At 45.9% G+C, this 23,730-nt stretch overlaps 2 protein-coding genes across 3 annotated transcripts in view; both read right to left on the bottom strand.

Moving 5' to 3' along the window:
- Positions 1-23,730, bottom strand: part of LOC137535477 (zinc finger protein 271-like) — a 408,695-nt gene that overhangs the window by 196,373 nt on the left and 188,592 nt on the right. The window lies entirely within an intron of this gene.
- LOC137535470 (zinc finger protein 37-like) lies at positions 11,820-23,538 on the bottom strand. 2 transcript variants are annotated; one of them, XM_068257301.1, is made up of 7 exons: positions 23,424-23,538; positions 23,165-23,299; positions 22,956-23,034; positions 18,073-18,111; positions 17,885-17,982; positions 17,109-17,772; positions 11,820-13,300 (listed from the first exon to the last, which is right to left on the bottom strand). In XM_068257301.1, exons 1-7 carry the CDS (start codon positions 23,517-23,519, stop codon positions 12,234-12,236), a joined length of 2,178 nt encoding a protein of 725 aa, XP_068113402.1. In that variant the 5' UTR covers positions 23,520-23,538; the 3' UTR covers positions 11,820-12,233. The 2 variants fall into 2 exon arrangements, with proteins under 2 accessions (XP_068113402.1, XP_068113403.1); XM_068257302.1 differs by lacking the exon at positions 18,073-18,111.

The following is a 23,730-nucleotide window of genomic DNA, read 5'->3' as shown; positions in this document are numbered from 1 at the left end:
CCACCCAGCGATGGTGAACACACAACAGCGGAAACAAAGTGGGAACGCAATCGCAAGAGAGGCGATTGCCAGAAGTGACACAAGACTGAGAAGGACAGAGCACGAGAGTAGCAAAGACACAGCAAGCAAGAACAATAAGGAAAATAACAAACGCTAACTAAATGCGAACACCGCACTCATTCGCAACAGCGAACGCATTTAAGCACGATCACCGCGCGTTAGGCGCCCAGTGAAAAGCGTGCCACCTTAACTAACCAATGACACACAAACACGAAATAGAGAACGCGAACGCTTGCAAAACGGTTACCTCACCGAGCCTACAGCAAGCATTCGTACAGGACAAGACAGAGAGAAGGAGCAGCCAGCAGCAACCGCAGCTCTGGCCTACACTCCCAGAGTTCAGAAGGAACCATCGCTGCTACCGCTAGAGCGAATGCGATTCAAACAGACAAACAGATGGGGCTACCAGTAGCAACTGCTGCTCTGGTTAGCACGCCTAAGACAGAATAGGGCTAGGGCTAATGCAATACAGACAGATGGAGCAGCCAGTAGCAACCGCAGCTCTGGCCTACACTCCCAGACAGACAGAACGATTCCCTGTCGAGCGCCGCTGGCGACAAGGCAATCGAGACAGAGAGACCGAACTAGGCAAAACAGATATACAACCTGACTGCACTAGAAGGGATGCCAAGGGCAGTCCCAAGGAATTACTCTAAGATAATCTTTAGCAACCGATAGCAGAGGCTGCCACTCCAGGTGTTAGCAGGAACAAACCATCATGACCAGCCAAGGATTCTGGGAGCACATGGCATTTATACTGCAAGCCTTCAAAGGAGGCAGCTAGGCAGTTTGCATGACAAGTGTATGCAAATTCCTCAGCAGGTCTAAAACTTGCAAAGCAAAGACAGGTCTCTTTTCCAGAGACCTGCAGCCCTCAGACTTAAGGAATGGACAAACAGCTGTCTGCCCGTGCAGACAGCTGAGCAGATCGTTACACCTGCCTTCTGAATTAGGAGTTTGGTGGGGAATCCCCAGCAATAAGGTATATTTTGCTCTCGTAGGGCTTTGGTGACAGGGAGCAGAGATTTCCTTTTGTTAAGTGTGGCTTGAGAGAGGTCAGAGTACAGTGTTATATTTTTGAATGGTTCTGGCAGTGTTCCCTGTTGTTTAAGGTAGTTTAGGAGGGACTCTTTAGTCGGATAGAACAGGAATTTACATATTACATCCCTAGGGATGTTAGCAGGAAGGAATGCAGGCTTGGGCAATCTGTGAATTCTCTCAATGGCTAGATCCAGCTCTGTGAGCTGAGGTAGAGCAGAGCGTATGAGATTTTCATGGTCGGCCTTTGACCTGAGAGACCGGAGCGGTCACTCAGGGCGCCGGCTTCCAAGGGGGCGCCTCTAGCTGGTTGCCTATACTGAGGGCACCTACACCTGATTTTCTATATGGGGGCACCTATAGCTGGCTACCTTTATTGAGGGCACCAACACCTGGCTATCTATACTGGAGGCACCTACGCCTGGCTACCTATGGGGGCGATGGTGACCTTTAACTGACTTCCTATATTGGGGGCACCTATGCTTGCCAACCTATATTGAAGGTACCTACACATGAGATCCTATACTGGGGGCACCTATACCTGGCTATACTTAGTCTGAGAGCGTTTTTTTGGGGGGGCGCACTGCGGCTATAACGCATGGTGCGAATTGTCGGTGCTGTGCTATCATTCTAAATGGGGGGTGGGAGGCTAACTGTCCCACTGATTGTTTTCATTAATATTCACTTTAAGTGTATTCAGGATGATGCACTCTTTCCATCCATTCATGGTTATTAATAGTATTTTTCTATTATACATATGTGACGTGTCACGGAGATCTGAGCTTTTGGCGTGATGTGTCACGACGTCAAAAAGGTTTGGAACCACTGTTCTAGGAGATATCTCAGGAGAAAAGCTGAATTGCGTGTGTGTTGTGTGTGTGTGGTGTGTTGTGTGTGTGTGTTGTGTGTGTGTGTGTGTATGCATGCGTGAAGAGGATGAAAGGAGGCACAAGAATCAGGTTTCGCTCAGGGCGCTGTGAAACCTAAGGCCGGCCCTGGAGATTTTGTACAAACTGCTTGAGCTGGTACTGTTGAATTGATTCATCAATTCCCCTGAATTTTAAGTTGGACCTTATATTCCTGTCTTCTAAGTTTGCCTGCAGATCTGGCCTGTGCTCCTGCGAACATCTCCAGGATTCTTTGCGGCTTTGGGCTATTTTTCTTCCTCTTATTTGAGGCTTCCATCTACATTTGTTCCTCCATAATTCAGTGTGGGTTGTGTGAGGATTGGTGAGCTTGAAGGTCGCTTTTTAATGGGGAAAGGCACTGTGATGGATTGCGGAGAAACCGCCGCGCGTTCTGACAGTGAGGCGGCGGTGTCCGCGTACAGAGCGGCGGTTTCCCGGCAGCAACATGCGTCTGGTTTGTCTGGACCTAGTAGTGCACACAGATGGAGAGCTACGCGCGCGCCGCAAGACAGGCTCTTTATGCCAATAGGAGAAGGGTCAGCTGATCGAGGCGGTCAGCTGATCCCAGCTCAGCAGGTGATTGGTTGATGGGAGCTGGGCGGCGCTGTGGAGCGCTTTGCTATATATATCTCTTGCTGTTCAGTTGCTGGTTGTCTGGCGTTGCGAATACCTATGTGTTAGCACTCAGACCTTAGTCAGATCCTTCAGTGTGGTGGAACCAGGTGGACCTGGGAATCCACACTTAGCCAGTTCACTGTATTATTATCTGTGTTATTCTCTAGCATAGTTCCAGGGTGTTGAGACCACGGACCTCACACCCCAGACTAGGAATACTGTATATCATCTGTGTTATTCCTTAGACCAGTTCCAGGGTGTAGAGACCACGGACCTCACACCACAGACTAGGAATACTGTATATCATCTGTGTTATTCCTTAGACCAGTTCCAGGGTGTAGAGACCACGGACCTCACACCCCAGACTAGGAATACTGTATATCATCTGTGTTATTCCTTAGACCAGTTCCTGAGTGTGGGACCACGGACCTCACACTCTAGACCAGGCATTATTGGATATCTGTTTATGAATTGTAGCTCTCCTGACTTCTCTTCTGCTTTCTGATTCGGTACCTTCGCACATCTGATCTACTGTTGCCGACCCTGCCTGTCCCTGGTTACCGAATTAGTCTTCTGTCTCTGTACTTTATCTGCCTGTGTGTTGCCGACCCGGCCTGCCCGACCTTTCTGGCTGTCACCCACCCCTTGGGTGCTCAGTCCTCCTGCAGGGGTCCCCTGCTCCTCAGGGGGGCCTTGCTGCAAAACCAGTCAGGGACTCCCCCTCCTGGAGCCCTTGATTGCAGTAGAGTCTTTCTCTACTTATTGGACCACCTGCTACCCCGGTGGTCCAATTCCTACTGTTACACCAAACACTTACACGCTTCAGGTGTCTAGAGGTTAGTTATACTTGGATTATTGGCGATTCTGCAGATCCTCAATAATCAGGTATATCTGTATTCTTGGGGATACTGCAGATCGCCAAGAGTCAGATTCTCTCTGGTTGCTGACACCTATCGTTACAGGCACGGAGCTCTGTATTCAAGCGTCCAGCGTGATTGCCCGGCGGCCACCAGGGATGAATTTAATGCATTTCTAGACTTTTTGCAAATTAACAATCTGAATACGCAATTTACAGGTGTGTGGGGAGGGGAGGAGGTGCCATTTCTGGATGTGGTGGTGGGGACATCACCTACTGGTTACTACACGAGAGGATTTAGAAAGAAGACTGAGACTAACGCAGTATTACATTGGGATATCGATCATCCCAAACATACAAGAACATCTATTTCATTAAGCCAGTTTATGAGATTGAGACGGAACAACAAAAATGATGACGACTTTAAACAACAAGCAATAGAACTTCGAAGTTGATTTATCCAGAGAGGGTTCCCTGTTGATATTGTGGATAATGCTCTTCGGAGCGTTATACAAAAGCCGAGAAACTGGAAGAGAGTTATAAGAGGTGGAACTCGGGATGCACCTAAAACAGCGTTCTTTACGTTTGACTTTTCGCCAATGTCTGGAAGGATAAAAGAGACAATCGTCAAATATTGGCCAATGCTAAAGGACGATCCCTTTTTAAAGAATAAGACAAAGGCTCCGCCCATTGTCTCGTTTAGGAGATGTAAGAGGTATGATAATGACGAGTTTAAAAAGAATCCTACTTGGCTATCAGATATGGTGCCAATCGGGAACTTTCCATGTGGACATTGTTCGACTTGCCCGTTAACAGAAAAATGGAAAAGTATTATTTTAGGAGGTAGAAATGACATTATTAAGGACCTGATTACATGTAGTTCACAATTTGTGGTATTATTATTATTATTAATTTATATAGCGCCAGCATCTTCCGTAGCGCTGTACATAATACAAACAAATAATGGGGAACAAATATACATAAGAAATACAAGACACTGTACAGTCATGGCATTGAATAGAATAAATACAGATACATACATAGCTGATATGTAGTTGGTACATGTACATATATGATAAAATAACAGCAATATGAGAAACACTAGGAGGAGGTCCCTGCCCTTGCGAACTTACAAGCTAGAGGGTAGTGGGGAGGAAACAAAAGGGAAGGAAACACAAGGATTAGTGGGTGAGCCAGTGTGCCTTCAGTGCTGCCTATAGCAAATTATAGGCTTGTCTGAACAGGTGTGTTTTCAGAGTACGTTTGAAGGTTTCCAGACTCGTGGCATGACGAACCGGCTGAGGGAGGGAGTTCCAAAGTAGAGGGACAGCCCGTGAGAAGTCTTGGATGCGAGAGTGAGAGGAGGTGACTAGGCTGGAGGACAAAAGGGTCTCCTGTGAGGAACGGAGGGTCCAGGCGGGGAGGTATCTGGAGATTAAAGAGGAAATGTATGGAGGCGATAGCTTGTGTAGAGCTTTGTATGCAAGTGTGAGAAGTTTAAACTGGATCTTTTGGGCAACTGGTAACCAATGGAGGGATTGGCAGAGAGGGGCTGCCTCAGAGGATCTAGAAGAGAGGTGGATGAGACGGGCCGCAGAGTTTAGTAGGGATTGGAGAGGTGCTTTTTGGTAGACCACAGAGTAGGGTGTTGCAGTAGTCAAGACGGGAGATGATTAGGGCATGCACAAGCATTTTAGTTGCTTCTTCTGAAAGGAAGGGACGGATTCTGGAAATGATTTTGAGATGGAAGTAGCAGGAGGTAGTTAAAGTGTTAATATGTGGTTTAAAGGAGAGCTCAGAGTCCAGAGTTACCCCTAGGCAACGAGCTTTGGGAGTTGATGCTATTGGGGTGTTATCTACATTGATTGTGACAATGGGAGGTGGAACAGAGAGCGAAGGTGGAAATATCACAATCTCTGTTTTGCTCATATTGAGTTTAAGGAAGCGGGATGACATAAATGTAGATACAGCGGATAGACATTCAGGGATTTTTGATAGTAGTGTGGAGAGGTCTGGGGCAAAACAATAAATTTGGGTGTCATCAGCATAGAGGTGATATTGAAACCCAAAAGAGCTTATTATCTGTCCCAGGCCATGGGTGTAAATGGAAAAGAGGAGGGGTCCAAGGACGGACCCTTGTGGTACTCCCACAGACAGTGGGTGTAGAGAGGAGTTGGTATTGGCATAGGAGACCATGAAAGAACGTCCAGACAGGTAAGAGTTGATCCAGGAGTGTGCTAGGCCCTTGATTCCCAGTGTTGAGAGGGTCTGGAGAAGTAGGGTATGATCAACAGTGTCGAAGGCAGAGGACAGATCTAGGAGTATTAGTACCGAAAATCTACCTTTGGCTTTAGCAGCTAGGAGGTCATTGGCAACCTTAGTGAGAACGGTTTCCGTAGAGTGTTGAGGGCGGAAGCCAGACTGGAAGGGGTCCAACAGGGAATTAGCAGAGAGAAAGTTAGACAACTCTGAGTAAATGTGGCGTTCCAGAAGTTTGGAGGCAAAGGAAAGGAGAGAGACTGGGCGGTAATTAGAAAGGGCAGAAGAGTCTAAAGAGGGTTTTTTGATTAGTGGTGTTATGATAGCTTGTTTAAATGAAGAAGGGAAAATGCCAGTTGAGATGGAAAGGTTAAACAGTGTTGTTAAAGCAGGAATGAGGTGGGAGGAGAGCTGGGGGATAAGATGAGAGGGAATAGGAATAGGAGGTGGGTGGCAGCATGGTGTAAGCCTTTATCTAAGGGGCATTACTGTAATCAGCTGCACACAATACGGGACACAGTGCACATAGCGGGGGACACACATCGCTCTGCTTATGCCGGGGACACTCGGTGTGCAGGGACACAGAGGATCTGTCTGCCTTACATTCTGTTCTGGTGGGCAGCATGGTGGTAAGCCTTTATCTAATGGGCATTACCGTAATCAGCTGCACACAATACAGGACACAGGGCACATAGCGGGGGACACACAGCGCTCTGCTTATGCCGGGGACACTCGGGGTGCAGGGACACAGAGGATCTGTCTGCCTTACATTCTGTTCTGGTGGGCAGCATGGTGGTAAGCCTTTATCTAATGGGCATTACCGTAATCAGCCGCACACAATACGGGACACAGTGCACATAGCGGGGGACACACAGTGCTCTGCTTATGCCGGGGACACTCGGGGTGCAGGGACACAGAGGAGCTGTCTGCCTTACATTCTGTTCTGGTGGGCGGCAGCATGGCGGTAAGCCTTTATCTAATGGGCATTACTGTAATCAGCTGCACACAATACAGGACACAGGGCACATAGCGGGGGACACACAGCGCTCTGCTTATGCCGGGGACACTCGGGGTGCAGGGACACAGAGGATCTGCCTTACATTCTGTTCTGGTGGATGGCAGCATGGTGGTAAGCCTTTATCTAATGGGCATTACTGTAATCAGCTGCACACAATACAGGACACAGTGCACATAGCGGGGGACACACAGTGCTCTGCTTATGCCGGGGACACTCGGGGTGCAGGGACACAGAGGATCTGTCTGCCTTACATTCTGTTCTGGTGGGAGGCAGCATGGTGGTAAGCCTTTATCTAATGGGCATTACTGTAATCAGCTGCACACAATATGGGACACAGTGCACATAGCGGGGGACACACAGCGCTCTGCTTATACCGGGGACACTCGGGGTGCAGGGACAAAGAGGATCTGTCTGCCTTACATTCTGTTCTGGTGGTATGGTGGTAAGCCTTTATCTAATGGGCATTACTGTAATCAGCTGTACACAATACGGGACACAGGGCACATAGCGGGGGACACACAGTGCTCTGGTTATGCCGGGGACACTCGGGGTGCAGGGACACAGAGGATCTGTCTGCCTTACATTCTGTTCTGGTGGGTGGCAGCATGGTGGTAAGCCTTTATCTAATGGGCATTACTGTAATCAGCTGTACACAATACGGGACACAGGGCACATAGCGGGGGACACACAGTGCTCTGCTTATGCCGGGGACACTCGGGGTGCAGGGACACAGAGGATCTGTCTGCCTTACATTCTGTTCTGGTGGGAGGCAGCATGGTGGTAAGCCTTTATCTAATGGGAATTACTGTAATCAGCTGCACACAATACAGGACACAGGGCACATAGCGGGGGACACACAGCGCTCTGCTTATGCCGGGGACACTCGGGGTGCAGGGACACAGAGGATCTGTCTGCCTTACATTCTGTTCTGGTGGGAGGCAGCATGGTGGTAAGCCTTTATCTAATGGGCATTACTGTAATCAGCTGCACACAATACGGGACACAGGGCACATAGCGGGGGACACACAGCGCTCTGCTTATGCCGGGGACACTCGGGGTGCAGGGACACAGAGGATCTATCTGCCTTACATTCTGTTCTGGTGGGCTGCAGCATGGTGGTAAGCCTTTATCTAATGGGCATTACCATAATCAGCTGCACACAATACGGGACACAGTGCACATAGCGGGGGACACGCAGCCATTACTGCTCAGCCTAAATACATATATTGCAGTGGCTGGTAGACTCAGGGGCGGCACAATCACGTCAGAATCTGGTACAGCACATTATGCACGGGGGAGGGGGACACACAGAGGTCTGCCATTGCCATCAATATATGTCATTGCTAACAACACAAGATGGGCCAACATCACTCCGCACATGGGGGGTACATAGAGGTCTGCCATGCATACTGCTCCGCTCTGGATGGGGAGGGGGGATCTTTCCTCGCACAGCCACAACTATACATGCATTTCTGTGCATTGTCTGCTGAGCTGAAGCAAGTGAGTGTGCAGAATGTGGCACACATACCATTACATGTATAGATCTGCTTACAGTATACAGTAAGGCTCTGGTCACAGTGGGTGTTTGTAGCATAACAGCCGAGGTTTGCCACACTGCAATGCACCACCTATGTGATGTCACAATGCAGCAGGTGCGTTGCAGTGTAATGGTGTCCACATAGATGTCCCCTGGATTTTATAGTCTCTGCTACCACTGAGGTGTAAAGCAGAAGAGAACCGAGCCTCAATTTACTGCAGTGACACCCAGATGCCCTGTGGCCAGTGCAATAGTCCACTCCTGGGCTGACAATGCTTTAGCTGTAACTGGCAAAGCACAACAGTGCCTTTACTTTATGAGAAAACTAAGGAGCGCTAACCTTCCACAGAAGCTGCTGGTTAATTACTACAGATGCCCTATAGAAAGCGGTCTGACCAACTGCATGCCGGCCTGGTACAACAGCTGCACCAAGGCTGCCAGAGAAGCCCTGCAGTGAGCTGCAATAACAGCAGAAGTCATTATCAGCACTGAACTACCATCACTGGAACTCTTGTGCAGTAAATCCCCCATTATCCGGCACCACCGGGGATTGGCAAATGCCGGATAAGTGTAGGTCTGGTTGCTTGAGGGTCAATGTCAAAAATAGGCCTAGCTAAAAAAAACAGTACTATACCCCATGCTATATACCAAACTGAGTATTAATGTTGAAATACAGTAATTTAAAAAAAATTAAGACAAAAGACAGACTTACCTTAATGTAACAGAGGTTTATTACTGCATAAAGAACTGTAAAACAAGATTTATGCATCCTGCAAGGTCAGGATTTTTCCTTCCGGATGCTGAGACTTCTGGATAACTGTATAAAACTCGCTCTATGAGAAGGGCCAAAATCATTATCAAGGACAACGCTTACCCCAGAAACGCCTTGTATGAGCTCCTTCCATCAGGCAGACGTTTGGATCAATCTGCATACACACAAACAGACTGAAAACCAGCTTTTTCCCATCTGCCATAAACTTGTTAAACTCTGAATCTGCTCTGAAATAATTAATACTATGTACAAATAGTTTAAATATTTGAACTATCTGGCATACCTGCATAATTCCTCCATTTCCACCTGTTACTATCACTATGTGGTTTATTCTTAAAGCTTAAGCACGCTCCATTAACTTAATGGGCGCTTCTGTTTAATTGGCCCAATTGGCTAATTGTCACGTGACAGGAAGCCTATGAAAGTGCTGGGATTTCATCCTGTGAAGCCAGGGGCTCAGGGCAGGTTCAGTGGCGCGCCCGTTAAGTTAATGGAGCATGCGTAAGTTAGCAATACCACAGCATAGAGTGCGCTGAAGACTTTTACCTTGCGCTCCTGTCATTAAGCTGCGCTGCTTTAGCATTGGCAACAGATAAACAGACATTGGCAGACAAAACCAAGAACAATAGTCAAGTAGTGTAGGTGGAAAACATTTACAGCATGAGGGTAATAATACACCTGAGCAGGAGATATTGCACTACAGAGGTGCTAGGAGGGTGCTGCAACCCTGCAGTGTTTGGAGGACCGGAGCGGGCGCAGGGGAGTCACCACTGTATGAGGGGTAGGTTTACCGCAGGAGGGTGGGCTCAGCAGGGGAGGGATAGCGTTCAGCAGGAGGGTGGGCTCAGCAGGGGAGGGATAGAGTTCAGCAGGAGGGCGTGCTCAGCAGGGGAGGGATAGAGTTCAGCAGAAGGGCGTGCTCAGCAGGGGAGGGATAGAGTTCAGCAGAAGGGCAGGCTCAGCAGGGGAGGGATAGAGTTCAGCAGGAGGGCGGGCTCAGCAGGGGAGGGATATAGTTCAGCAGGAGAACAGCCTGAAGGTGCTGCTATCCGTGTTTGTTCTAGAGGAGATGGTCCTATAATGGCGGCCTGAAGCACAAAGAAGTGGTTGCCTGGGTGGGAAGGGTCACGCAAGAGCTTGGTGGCCCTTGACCTCATTCTCGCCGTGTGGAGATTGAGAGGTGGCAGGGATGATCCAATGATCTTTTCCACAGCGCTAATCACTCTTTGGAGTTTGTACCTGTCGCTGGTAGAGATGGCCCAAACTGTTCGCCGGTGGACAGTTCCTGGGGAACTTGGGCTGTTGACTGTAAAACAGAGACACAGAGAGAGGGAAATCTCCTGTCCTCAGTTCAGTCTGTATGAATGGGAGCTTCTAATATCCCACATCAGCAGCTCACAGCAGGTAAATAACAATGTTATTTAGAACTTTCCTGGAGTCTCACATTCTTATTTTCCCTTTTAGGGGTTGTATCCTGACTCTGAATTATGCACAGCAGCAAAATCAGTGTGATTTAAAATCTGGTTCAAATAAAATTCAAACTGCACCACAAATAGTTACAGAATGAGTCTCTCACAGTTAGGCCTCTTGCACACTGCACGCGATTCCGATTCAGATTCCGCTTTTTAATCTGTTTTTACATCAGATTCAGATTTGCAGTGTGCAGGGAGCAAACTGCTAATCAGAATCTGAATCGGATGTAAAAACTGATTAAAAAGCGGAATCTGAATCGGAATCACTTGCAGTGTGCAAGAGGCCTTATGTGGATTAGGAAGTTGCTGCAGCAAAAAGTTCCCAGAAGGATGAAGTCGCTGTAAATATTTTGCCGCTGCGCTCACCAACATCAAAGTTCCTAGAAAAATAAACATACTTCACATAGCGTAACTCCGTCCTCAAAGTTGCACTCATAATACAAAGGCTCCACCATGAGGGATTTCTAGAGTACACCCTTCCACATGTGCATACAAAGAGGCCCCCCACCAACAGAGACGGGGCTCACCAGACAGTCACCACCTCACAGACCAGGTGGATCTAGCGTGTTTGCAAATGTAAAAGCTGCCTCAGCCTGAGCCCTCCACTCACCCACTTCTCTTCAGATAAAGCAGGCTTTGTAATCCAAGTACATGTATAAAAGTATAAATAAAGGACCATGGCGTAATGCTGCACATACACCAGCTCCTCACGCTAATATAAAATTGCACTTACGCCTCCAAGTCACAGCGTGACGTCAATCACCCGGGGAAAGGCCGGCCGGCATAGAGGAACTGTACAGCGGGAGCTGCCAGAGGGAAAAGTACTGAAGCCGGACGCCGCGTACCTGACCCCCCGAGTGCCCGGATGGGAGGCTGATCTTTGCCTGATATGTGCGCTGTGACTTGGGAGGTGTAAGTGCAATTTTATATTAGCGTGAGGAGCTGGTGTATGTGCAGCATTACACGATGGCCCTTTATTTATACTTTATACATGTACTTGGGTTACAAAGCCTGCTTTATCTGAAGAGAAGTGGGCGAGTGGAGGGTTCATGCTGAGGCAGCTTTTACATTTGCAAACACGCTAGATCCACCTGGTCTGTGAGGTGGTGACTTTCTGGTGAGCCCCGTCTCTGTTGGTGGGGGGGCTGTTTGTATGCACATGTGGAAGGGTGTACTCTAGAAATCCCTCATGGTGGTCCCTTTGTATTATGAGTGCAACGTTGAAGACGGAGTTACGCTGTGTGAAGTGTGATTATTTTTTCCAGGAACTTTGATCTTGGTGAGCGCAGCGGAAAAATATTTACAGTAATTTAAAATCTGGTTTATTCAGCACCCAGAAAAAAACAATGATAATTTCAGCACTCTTGTATTATCATGAGTGTTTGTTCAGTCAGATAAAAGTGTTTTGGCTTTTATTTACTCTCCAGGAGAGCCATGGCTGCATTTGACTGCAGATCATGCCTCATTTGTATAGATAAAGCACCTGGTTTATTAACCCTTACATTGAAAAACAAAAAAGTGAACACAAAGCAAGTTGTAACTAGGCTCAGTACTATATATACACATATTGATCTCATCATGTCACTTCAGTTCAGGAACTAACACTTTATAAACCAATGCACTGAGTAGCATGAAAAATCCTCAGAAAAAACAAAATAACGTGCATCAGAATATTTGTAGCCAATACATTTTCCACACTCAACACAAGTGTCTGATAAGCTGTGACTTACGCCTAAAACATTTCCCACACTCAGCACATGAATAGGGCTTCTCACCAGTGTGAGATCTCTCATGTGTGACAAGACTTGATTTCCAAGTAAAACATTTCCCACACTCAGTACATGAATAGGGCTTCTTACCAGTGTGAGATCTCTCATGTCTGACAAGACTTGATTTCCAAGTAAACCATTTCCCACACTCAACGCATGAATAGGGCTTCTCCCCAGTGTGAGATCTCTCATGTGCGACAAGATTTGATTTATCAGCAAAACGATTCCCACACCCAGCACATGTATAGGGCTTCTCACCAGTATGAGATCTCTCATGTGTAACAAGATGTGATTTATTCACAAAACATTTCCCACACTCAGCACATGAATACAGATTCTCACCCGTGTGCAATCTCTCATGTCTGACAAGATTTGATTTATCAGCAAACCGTTTCCCACACTCAGCACATGAATAGGGCTTCTCACCAATATGAGATCTTTCATGTATAACAAGATTTGATTTATCAGCAAAACGTTTCCCACACTCAGCACATGAATAGGGCTTCTCACCAGTATGAGATCTCTCATGTCTGACAAGATATGATTTATCAGCAAAACATTTCCCACACTCAGCACATGAATAGGGCTTCACACCAGTGTGAGATCTCTCATGATTGACAAGACTTGATTTATGAGCAAAACATTTCCCACACTCAGTACATGAATAGGGATTCTCACCAGTGTGAAATCTCTCATGTGCGACAAGAATTGATTTATAAGCAAAACATTTCCCACACTGAGCACATGAGTAGGGCTGTGATTTCCATGCATAACATTTCCCACATGTGGAACACGAATGAGACCCTCCAGCAGAGGGAGAGCTGTGCCGGGTATGAGGCCCCTCAGGGTTAGACAGATGAGGGGAGTCTGGGGGAATATTTGGGGTAACCAGGATATCTGCAGGAGACTCTTGTCCAGTGACATCATCATCCGTTGTACAGTCTGTGGATACAGAGAGACGAGTCTCTGAGAGGTTCCTGATGCCGGGACTCCGCCCTGCAAATAGAGAAACATCATCACTTCCTGTTAGAGAATTCTGAGGGGAGCAACAATTATCATTAGGGATGAAAGGAAAGAGGATGGTCGGCACTGCTGTACAGCTTCCTTTATTTGGCAATGTGCAGACAAGTAGGCTGTGTGTTACATCATCACCTCACAGTCCATAAGAAGAGACTAAACACGTACCGGTGCGGGGGTGGATAATGGTGGGTGCTGGTTGCTGGGAGCCTGACGGCAGTTTCACACACAAGCGCTTCTTCAGAGGCTATGACAAGGGGGCGGGGCTATATCTGCTCTAGTTGGAGAAAGTGCGTTACTGTAATAGTAACCTGCAATCCAAGATTACAGTGTGGGGAGGTCAGGGAGAGCGAGGCCAAACAACACGGCCGCTATTCCTAATGGAATTACAAGTCCTGCTGCAGCAGCTAATTATACAAACCACTAACATAATATTCCATGATGAATATAGGTCAGGCCATGCAGAGCAGAGAATCTGGCTGACCTCGTCCACATATACAACAAGGACTGCCTGATTAGGGGAAGCTGGGGTTAGGAAGGTTTAACAGTTAGCTTAATATTTCCTCTGTGCACGCTACACGTGCTAGTGGCAGCATAGTGTGCGTTACTTAGCAACGGGCGCTGCCTTGATTTGCCGCATGGTAGTGATGTATTGCCCCCCCCCCCCCCCCCCGATACTTCAATAAATCGGCCGCTATTTAGCATGCACAGTGACAGAGGAAATAAGTTGCGCTGCTCTATTAGCACTCGTAACAGTAGTTTAGTCGGGCTGTTTGGCAGCGCTATAGTTAGTGAATCAACCCCATTGTGTTTTATAGCATGTAAATAGTAACTGTTGAATTGAAGTGAGAGAGGAGAGAGTCAGGAATAGATACGGCACCTATTCTGCTGAACTTCTGAGACACAATCTCCTCCCCAGTTCTCCTTGAATGTCGCTGTTGCTCATCCTCTAATGGCCAATCTCCCTGTTTCTTTTACATTAAAATAAAGGTTACTTTTTAAATAACTTTTAAACCTTCCTAACCCCGGCTTCCCCTAATAGCTAACAGTGCTATAGCTAGTGAATCAAACCCAATGGCCACAACCCATTGAGATCATTCTGGTGATAACAATGCAAATGAAAACGTCACACATTGATCTATATATTAAGTGTTTATTCACTAAAGAAGCTTGCCTTATTAACATGTAGTGATAAGCTTTCACAGAGAGAGTGCTGTCTTATCACTCCAGTCCTTAAGTTTTCACCTTTGAAGTTATTCTCACATGCAGTAGGTAGGGAGGGGAGGAGCACACACAGGAAAGACGTAGCTCCACCCCCTGCTTCCAGGATGATTACAGCAAGGCTGGGTAGGACAGCAAGGGAAGGAGAGAGAGAGAGGCTGTGCAGCTAGGTCTGTGTGTGTTTCTGTGTCTGTATGTGTCTGAAAGTGTGTGTGGAGAACCTGTCCTGTTAAACCTCTGTATGATCTTGGCCACCGTGCTGCAGCTCAGTGTAAGAGTGTAGGTGATATTCATATAGCCTAGGCCATCTTTATCTGGAGCAACAATTCTTTTTTAAGCTCCCCAGAGAGTTCTCTGCCATGAGGAGCCATGCTGAGCTTCCAGTGACCAGTATGAGGGAGTGTGAGAGCGATAACACCAAATGTACCACACCTGCTCCCCACTCACACCTGAGACCTAGTAACACTAACCAGTCACATGACCCCAGGGAGGGAAAGGGCCGGAACCAATGCCCTTCCTCTTCTAAGTTCTCTCCTAGGACATCATTTTTCATGTTCTGTTTAAAAATGAGTTCTCAACACTCTGCAAATGAAAAAGAACTGTAAAATAGTTTTTGTTGCTTGCTGGTCGCTTAAATGGCCATTTATTGATAAGATATGAAAATATCACCAATGAGAAAACTTGTGAATTGGATTGGGCCCTGAAATGTATAATTGAGTAGAATTTTGACATTTCTCACTTTGTCTTCACTTTTGTTGCCAGCAGTTTAGACATTAATGGCTGTGTGTTGAGTTATGTTGGTGGGACAGCAAATTTACACCATTATGCAAGCTGTACACTGACTGCTTTACATTGTATCAAAGGGGTAGATTCATGAAACTGTGGTAATATTACCGCACATACTGAGAGGAAGATGATCTGTACTGTGCCCAGCAGGGACATACAGGGGTTGGACAAAATAATGGAAACACCTAACATTTTCTTTGAATGTTTTAAGCAATCAAAACTTGACATGTTAACTTTTTTTGTTTATTATATTTGTTATTTGATATGTTTAATTAAAATAATTGTTTTTTTACAGATATTTAAACAAAAGTTGGTTATAATTTGTTGGTGCTCATATGGCAGGCGCTACTGTAACAGAAACTGCCCAAATGCTTGGCATTTCAAGAGGTACTGTCTCAAAAGTAATGACCGTCTTTGAAAGAGAAGGAAAAACATCCTCAGCAAAGCACAGTTGTGTCAGAAAGTCGAAGTTGTCTGAAAGAGACTGTCGGACTCTAAATCAAATTGTTAGAAAAGCTTGCAAGACCACGGCTCCTAAAATCACTGCAGAGCTGAATAAACACCTACAGAACCCAGTTTCCACAAAAACTGTTCGTCAGGAGCTGCACAAATCTGGATTCCATGGAAGAACTGTAATTAGAAAACCTCTGCTCTCAAAGACAAATGTTTCAAAGCGTTTAGAGTGGTGTAGAAACCACCAGAATTGGTCCTTTGAGCAGTGGAAAAATGTGATTTTCTCTGATGAATCATTGTTTACCTTATTTCTGACCTCCGGCTGAGTGTATGTTTGGAGACAGCCGAAAGAAATATTTCATCCAGACTGCCTTCTCCCAACCGTAAAACATGGCGGGGGTTCTGTGATTATCTGGGGTGCTATTTCTTGGAAATCCACCGGGCCAATGATTTCCCTTGTGTAGTGGCGTAGTGGGCAGCACGGTGGCGTAGTGGTTAGCTCTCTCGCCTTGCAGCGCTGGGTCCCTGGTTCGAATCCTAGCCAGGGCACTATCTGCAAATAGTTTGCATGTTCTCTCTGTGTCTGCGTGGGTTTCCTCCGGGCACTCCAGTTTCCTCCCACAATCCAAAAACATACGGATAAGTTAATTAGCGCCCCCTAAAATTGGCCCTAGACTACAGTACTTACACTACATAATATAGACAGATGGCAATGGTAGGGATTAGACTGTGAGCTCCTTTGAGGGACAGTTAGTGACAAGATATATATATATATACACTGTACAGCGCTGCGTAATATGTCAGCGCTATATAAATACTAAATAATAATAATAATAATTTAGGAATTTTGGGCGACCAAGTTCATCCTATGGTTCAAGAACTGTTTCCGGAGGGGAATGCCATCTTTCAAGATCATAATGCCCCAATCCATACAGCTAGAATTGTTATAGAATGGCACGAGGAACATTCTAATGAACATAGTTGAGCATCTCATCTGGCCACCACAATCCCCAGACCTCAACATTATTGAGCATTTATGGTCGTTATTAGAGATTCAAGTAAGAAGTCGATTTCCGCCGCCATTGTCTCTAAAAGAACTGAAGGGTGTTTTAACTGAAGAATGGGCTAAAATTCCTTTGGAAACAATTCACAATTTGTATGAATCAATACCTCGGAGAATTGAGGCTGTAATTGCAGCAAAAGGTGGACCTACACCATATTATAACATATTTTGTTGATTTTCAAGGTGTTTCCATTATTTTGTCCAACCCCTGTATTTGTTAGTCAGTTTATTAAGGATATTGGATATCTAATGCTCATCACTCACCAATTCTCATCTCTGCAATAATGTCTTCTTTCTTAGATGTCCCCATCATGTCTCCCTCCTCCATAGACTGCTGATCACTCTTCACATACGTCTCTTCTTCTTCCTCTTTCTTTATCCTCATCATGTCTCCCCCCTCCATAGACTGTTGATCACTCCTCACATACATCTCCTCTTCTTCCTCTTTACTTGTCCTCATCATGTCACCCTCCTCCATAGACTGCTGATCACTCCTCACATACGTCTCCTCTTCTTCCTCTTTCTTTATCCTCATCATGTCACCCTCCTCCATAGACTGCTGATCACTCCTCACATACGTCTCTTCTTCTTCCTCTTTATTTATCCTCATCATGTCCCCCTCCTCCATAGACTGACGATCACTCCTCACATATGTCTCTTCTTCCTCTTTCTTTATCCTCATCACGTCACCCTCCTCCATAGCCTGCCGATCACTCTTCACATATGTCTCTTCTTCTTCCTCTTTATATGTCCCCATCATGTCACCCTCCTCCATAGACTGCTGATCACTCCTCACATACGTCTCTTCTTCTTCCTCTTTACTTGTCCCCATCATGTCACCCTCCTCCATAGACTGCTGATCACTCCTCACATACATCTCGCCTTCTTCCTCTTTAACCACAGCACTTACATGTATCAGTTCTCCACGCTAATCACACAAAATAAGAAGCACTTTATAATGTGAACACAGATAACAGCATAGACAACAGGAAACAATGTCACATAGTTTGGGGTCTCTAATGACACTCAGTTCCACCTACCTGATAATAGTGGGGGGTGGGGGGATCTTCCTGTAGCCAACCCCGGGAATAAAGAGGACCTGTACATCTCTCTGGTAGGTTTCTGTTAGTGCACACACCTGTAGGAAACACAAACTGACTGAATACATTGTCTATGTGTTTACCAGATGATGGGGATCTAGGTGGACAATCCTGGGAATAAAGAGGACCTGTACATCTCTCTGGTGGGTTTCCATTACTGGATCCATCTGTAGGAAACACACACACTGACTGAATACTATGGGGTCAATTAACTAAGTGTTATCACATTGAAAAGTAAATATTACCGACTAGTGAGGTAAATTACCGGCTTGTGCGGTGAATACGTCAAAAATGTTCATTCACTTAGATTAGAGCATTTGGTAAAACAAATAAAATGTTGAGTATTTTTAAGACCTGGCTGGACCTGTCAATAACTAGAAATCAGCATATGGTAAAATTGACACACGGGAGAAAGCCAATAGGAATAGCCACCTGGTCCCGCTGAACTTTTTTTCTATTTGTAGAAACAGAAATAAGCTAAAAGACCTGCAGACCCACACAGGGATTATATTATTAAATTGTAAAAAAAAAAAAAAAAACACTCTAATGAGACATAAAGAAAGGGAAAATTTTCAACAGAGAAAATCAATGCAGTCTGCTCACGCATCATATAAGAGGTAAGATGTGATTCAAACATAACTGACGTACCAAAAGGCTTCAGAATCTATGGAGGTAACGTGATAAGCCTGTATTGTCTAGCCAAGCGATCCATGGGGACCAGCTGTTACAGAAGCCCAGCATATTAGCTGTAACCTCAGCTGTTATATGGGCAGCCAACATCATCTCAGAAACAGGGGTATAGACTTCAATAACAGGGAGGATTGGGGTAAGCCAGTTCCTTGCTAGAACCCTTCTGGCAGTACAGGCTTTGTGTTGGATGTGCTTGTGAGCTGGGAATTTAACTCTGTGTGGTTTGTCACCTAAAATGGAAAATATTCTGACTAAAGGGAATTTGGCGACCCAACACACTCGTAAACAATTTCCAAATGTGCTTCCAATACCGTTGAGCCCCAGGACAGGCCCACCATTTATGCCACAGTGTGCCCACCTCTCCACAATTACAAAAGCAAAGGGGGGGCCTAGATGGGTGCATCTTATTAAGCCTATCAGGGGCAAAGTAAGTTCAATACAACAACTTTATGGAACACTCAAGAGCAGAATAATACTTACTATGTTTAAAGTCTCACAACAATGCTTCCATCTCATTGATAAAACCTTCCCAGAAACCTCTTCCAATTTAAGAAGAAAGGAGGACTTTTCTGGCAATTTAGGGTAGTTCAGAACTGTGTAAAGTAGTGATATTAAGCCGCTCTACAAAGGGTTATTCTTGCAAAGGATTTCGAAAAATGAATAGGTCATGGTATGTTCTGTATTAGCCACTGATTTGTGAGAGTAAAAAACCTGGTTAGTTCTAAAGAATTCTCCAATCGGTGGATGAAAAGTCGATATAAAATCACTGGTGGGCATAATGCATTTGCTGAGAGTAGTAAATTACGACATGACCACCAGTGAAATGCTTCTGGGGATTGCCCGGGTCCAAAGTCAGGATTCAGGGAAAGTTCCGTCAGCAAAGCAACCAGGGACAGTAAGGAATATTTATATCTCGAGATATTCCATACAGCTAGTGATGGGGCTGAAGTTGGGGGTCATTTTTTGACCATAGGGATATTGATTAACTTATCCCACATTAATCCTTTCAGTGAAGAAGGTGGCAGGAGGCGGAGCTTCACCCATAGAGGAGTGTGGTTGGTAGTGTTAGCCAGGGTGAGCTGAGCTATCGGTGAAGCTCTATAATAACTTATTAGGGAGGGCATACCCGCTCCCCCAGAGGGTTTAGGCAGCGTAAGAATGTAGCTGGGAATTCTGGGACGTTTACTACTACAGAGGAAAAGTGCACACTGATGTTAGAGCTTAGTGATGTCTCCCAAAGCCACTCTAATGGGCAGGACCCGAAACAGATAAAGTATTCTAGGAAGTAAAGTCATTCTGATGGAATACATTTTGCCTGAGAAGGAAATATTGAACTTGCTCCAGGTCTGCAAATCATTCGCTGATATGGAAAACATACTGGGATAGTTTCATTAATAAAGGTCAGAGGGGTTACTCCTCAGATTAATAATCGGATACTTCATGGATCTATTTTGGTAGGTTAAGCTGAGAGAGGCAGCTAAATCTTTTCCTTTCTGCATTGCCATGGCTGTCAGCATAATCTCTGATTTGTGTAAACTGAGGCGGAATCCGGAGAAGGCAGAAAGGAGTCTCAATAAGTCGGGTATAGCTGTATGGGGACTTGCTAACGTTAATAAAACGTCATTTATAAAAATACTAGTTTACGATTTTAAAGGTTTGAGTGCAGAGGGTGGGAAATGTTTCCCTGTCTGCCAACTTACATGCTAGAAACACTAAATTTGCAGGGTATGTGTGGGAGGACAGGGGGTACAAGAGAAAAAAAAAATTAAAAAGACCGTATGGTTTTTGAGAAAATGGATTTTAAAATTAGAGGGAAAAAATAGCAACTTATAGCAAAGTCACTGTGCTAAAATGACAGTTCATGTATTAACATGTATATAAAATCTGTGTGGGAAATTAAAAAAAAAAAATTATATAAATATGGCCTCCCTCTCGAGCCTCTTTAACCCCTTGTCTCCCATGCAGGCTGGGATAGCCAGTATGCAGAGCCCCTGCTGTGTGGGGCTTCACACCCTGAGCTATACCGGCCCGCATGGTCCATGGCATGGGAGGGGATCTTGGGGGAGGGGCGGCCAAGCCTCCCCCTTTCCCCCATAGCCCTTCTTCAGTCCATGGACAAGGGGCTCTTCCCCACCTCCGGTGCCCCAGGAGGAGGTGGGGGCGACCACTCCTTGGGGAGTGTAAAATATAATGTTCTAAATTAACCAGAAATATTCACTTGTATCTTTAAAAAGAAAGTTTCCATGCCAAAATCCTCTATCTTGCAATCTTCTTTATATTGATTGAAGATCTCCACACAGCCACCGCCGCTGGTACACACTGCCGCTCCTGCCACCAGCTCTCAGCTATACTAAGTATTTCTGACAGCGCATCCTGATAGGACGCTTTACCCCTGGCTCCCGCTGTCCTCCCCACCCCGCATACCTGTCACCCCCACCCATGCTGCCACCTAGTGCACCCAGGGGTGATAGGTGTGAGCAGGAGGAGAGGACAGTGGGAGGTGGTGGTAAAGCGTCCGCATAGGGCGCGCTCTCCGCTATACTCTGTTTAGCTGAGAGCAAAGCATCTTTATATTGGTTCCTTATCGGTTCCCTATTGGTCTGTTAACCTCCTGAGCAGTAACCCCGAGACAGGCTCGGAATGGAAATCCACAGCTCAGAGCAGTAATCCCGAGTTGGATCCATCGGAGGTGTGGAATGTGCATGGCTGCCGTAGATCTATCTAGCAGTATGATTTTTAGGGTCTGAAAGCTTGTGAAAAAATTGCACCGCTTTTGGAAAAAAATCTGGAAATAATCATACCGCCAGGGAGGTTAAGGAACCAATGGGGAGCCTTGGAGGGAAATATAAAGACGCTTTGCTCTCAGTATAGCTTAGATCTGGTGGTTGGAGCGGTGTTGTGTGGTGGTGGTGGTTGAGCGGAGATCGATTTAACAGAAGATCGCAAAATAGAGGATATTGGCGTGGAATCATGTCCGAGGATATTGGCGTGGAAATTGTTTTTTTTTTTTAAAGGGTACAGGTAAGTATTTCTGGTTAATTAAGAACATTAAAGGACTTTTTATGACGTTGTGTTTTTATTTTACTTAACCCTTTGTGGAAATTGGTAAGGGGTACTATGTACCCCTACACTCATTTCTCCTGGAAGGGTGATGGGCATCTGGGGGTCCCTTATTTAAAGGAGACTCCCAAATGCCACCATAAAACCCCCAAGAGCGTTGTCGACCCCCACCTCCTCCTGAGGCACCGGAGATAGGGGAGAGCAACTTGTGCATGGATTGGACAAGGGCTCTGGCGGAAAGGGAGAGGCTTGGCCACCCCTCCCCCCAGAGCCTCCACATACCATGGACCATGCGGGCTGGTATAGCTCAGGGTGTGAGGCCCCACACAGCAGGGGCCATGCATACTGGCTATCCTGCATGGGGGACAAGGGGTTAAAGAGGCTCAGGAGGGGGGAACCCCCCCCCCCCCAAATGTTTTTTTAAATTTTCCACACAGAACATGAAAAAAAAATACATTTATATACATGTTATTACATTATCTGTCATTTTAGTGCAGTGACTTTGCTATAGGTTGCTAATTTTTCCATGAACTTTAATGATTTTCTCAAAAACTATAAGGTCTTTTTTGAAAAAATGTTTCCTCTTGTACCCTCTGTCCTCCCACACACAGCCTGCAAATTCTAGCATGTAAGAGGGCTTTGCTATTAACCGCTAAAGTCAGCAGCCAGTGACTTTTAAAAATGTGTGTTAAATGCGAACGTCAAACAGCCGATGATTGTCAGGAGCTGTTCAGGCCATTTCTACTGGACGGGACATCAGAAAAAGATACAACAAGACACAACAGCAGGAGACATTTACAGAGGCTTCCCTGTATCCCTTCAGACATGCAGATCTATATACTGGTACACAGAAGAGGCCCTTTAGTGGCATGCATACACATCTAAAGGGATGCAGGAAGCCCTTTACTCTCTAGTAAGCTGTCACACAGGAATGGGTTATGCAGACATTTGTAGGAGAGAACCTCAGCTTGCTGCAGAGACCTCCTCCACAGCTGGGAGACTTCTGCATCACCGAGCAGGTCTTACTGAACTGAAGCAACATTCATCAGTAAATTACCTATTACAACATGGGTGACAATCTTAGTAAATTTGGAGAAAAAAAGTCTAAAATACAGAATGCTGTATTTCCCCAACCTCTTTTCTTTTTTTGCTAAACAGCCCTTAATGAATTGAGGTCATTGTGTGTTTATCAGATGAGGGGATCTAGGAGGACCCCAAGCACTGCATCCTCCATTACAAGTAATAAAGAATCTCCTCTTACCCAGTGATGTGAGGGGCGGCTGATTCTCAGTCATGGTGTCCTTGTAGAGGTCCTGGTGTCCTTCTATATACTGCCACTCCTGCATGGAGAAATAGATGGTGACATCCTGACAACTTATAGGAACCTGACACACACAATAATACAGTCACCACCCAGACACACTCCTTGCTGTTACTGGATAATGTCCCATAATTCCAAGCACTGCTCACCTCTCCTGTCAGCAGCTCCATCATCTTCCTGGTGATTTCCAGGATCTTCTGCTTGTTGTGTCCCTCAGATATCAGGAAGTGAGGTGGGGGTACCGTGATGGTCACATGATCACCAGACTTCACAGGAGGAAAACTCTGTATGGAAAGACCAACATTAATGTCACATGATCTCCCAGAATCCTCCTCACCTTTCTGGTCAGGTCTGTTTTATTAATAGCGATAAGAGTGATGTCATGTGACTTCCCAGAATGCTCCTCACCTCTCCAGTCAGCAGACAGATGATCTCTAGGGTGAGGTTTAATATCCTCTCGGTCATGTGACTCTGATCCTTGTCCATCCTCAGTGATGTGGTCATGTGATCTGTACAGGATGCTGCTGCCTTTGGATAGAAAATAAGAAATGGCATTACTGGGGTGGGGACATTACATACTGGAGTATAATGGCAATGCTGGGGGACACAGGTGGGACATGGCTATACTGGGGAAGAAATGGTATTACTGGGGTGGGGGACATTACATACTGGAGGATAATGGCAATGCTGGGGGACACAGGGGGAACATGGCTAT

This window comes from Hyperolius riggenbachi, chromosome 10 (genome assembly GCF_040937935.1).
Source record: "Hyperolius riggenbachi isolate aHypRig1 chromosome 10, aHypRig1.pri, whole genome shotgun sequence".
In the NCBI taxonomy this organism is placed as follows: domain Eukaryota; kingdom Metazoa; phylum Chordata; class Amphibia; order Anura; family Hyperoliidae; genus Hyperolius; species Hyperolius riggenbachi.
Note: the sequence above shows the minus strand (reverse complement) of the source record. Positions and strands in the feature narration are given on the sequence as shown.

Excerpts from the sequence above, each read along its gene's own strand:
- LOC137535470 (XM_068257301.1), bottom strand. The coding sequence starts at position 23,519 with ATGACCACATCACTGAGGATGGACAAGGATCAGAGTCACATGACCGAG. Across the intron at positions 23,035-23,164 it reads TGGAGCTGCTGACAGGAGAG|GAGTGGCAGTATATAGAAGG; the intron begins GTGAGCAGTGCT and ends TTCTCCATGCAG. Across the intron at positions 17,983-18,072 it reads CCCACCAGAGAGATGTACAG|GTGTGTGCACTAACAGAAAC; the intron begins GTCCTCTTTATT and ends TGTTTCCTACAG.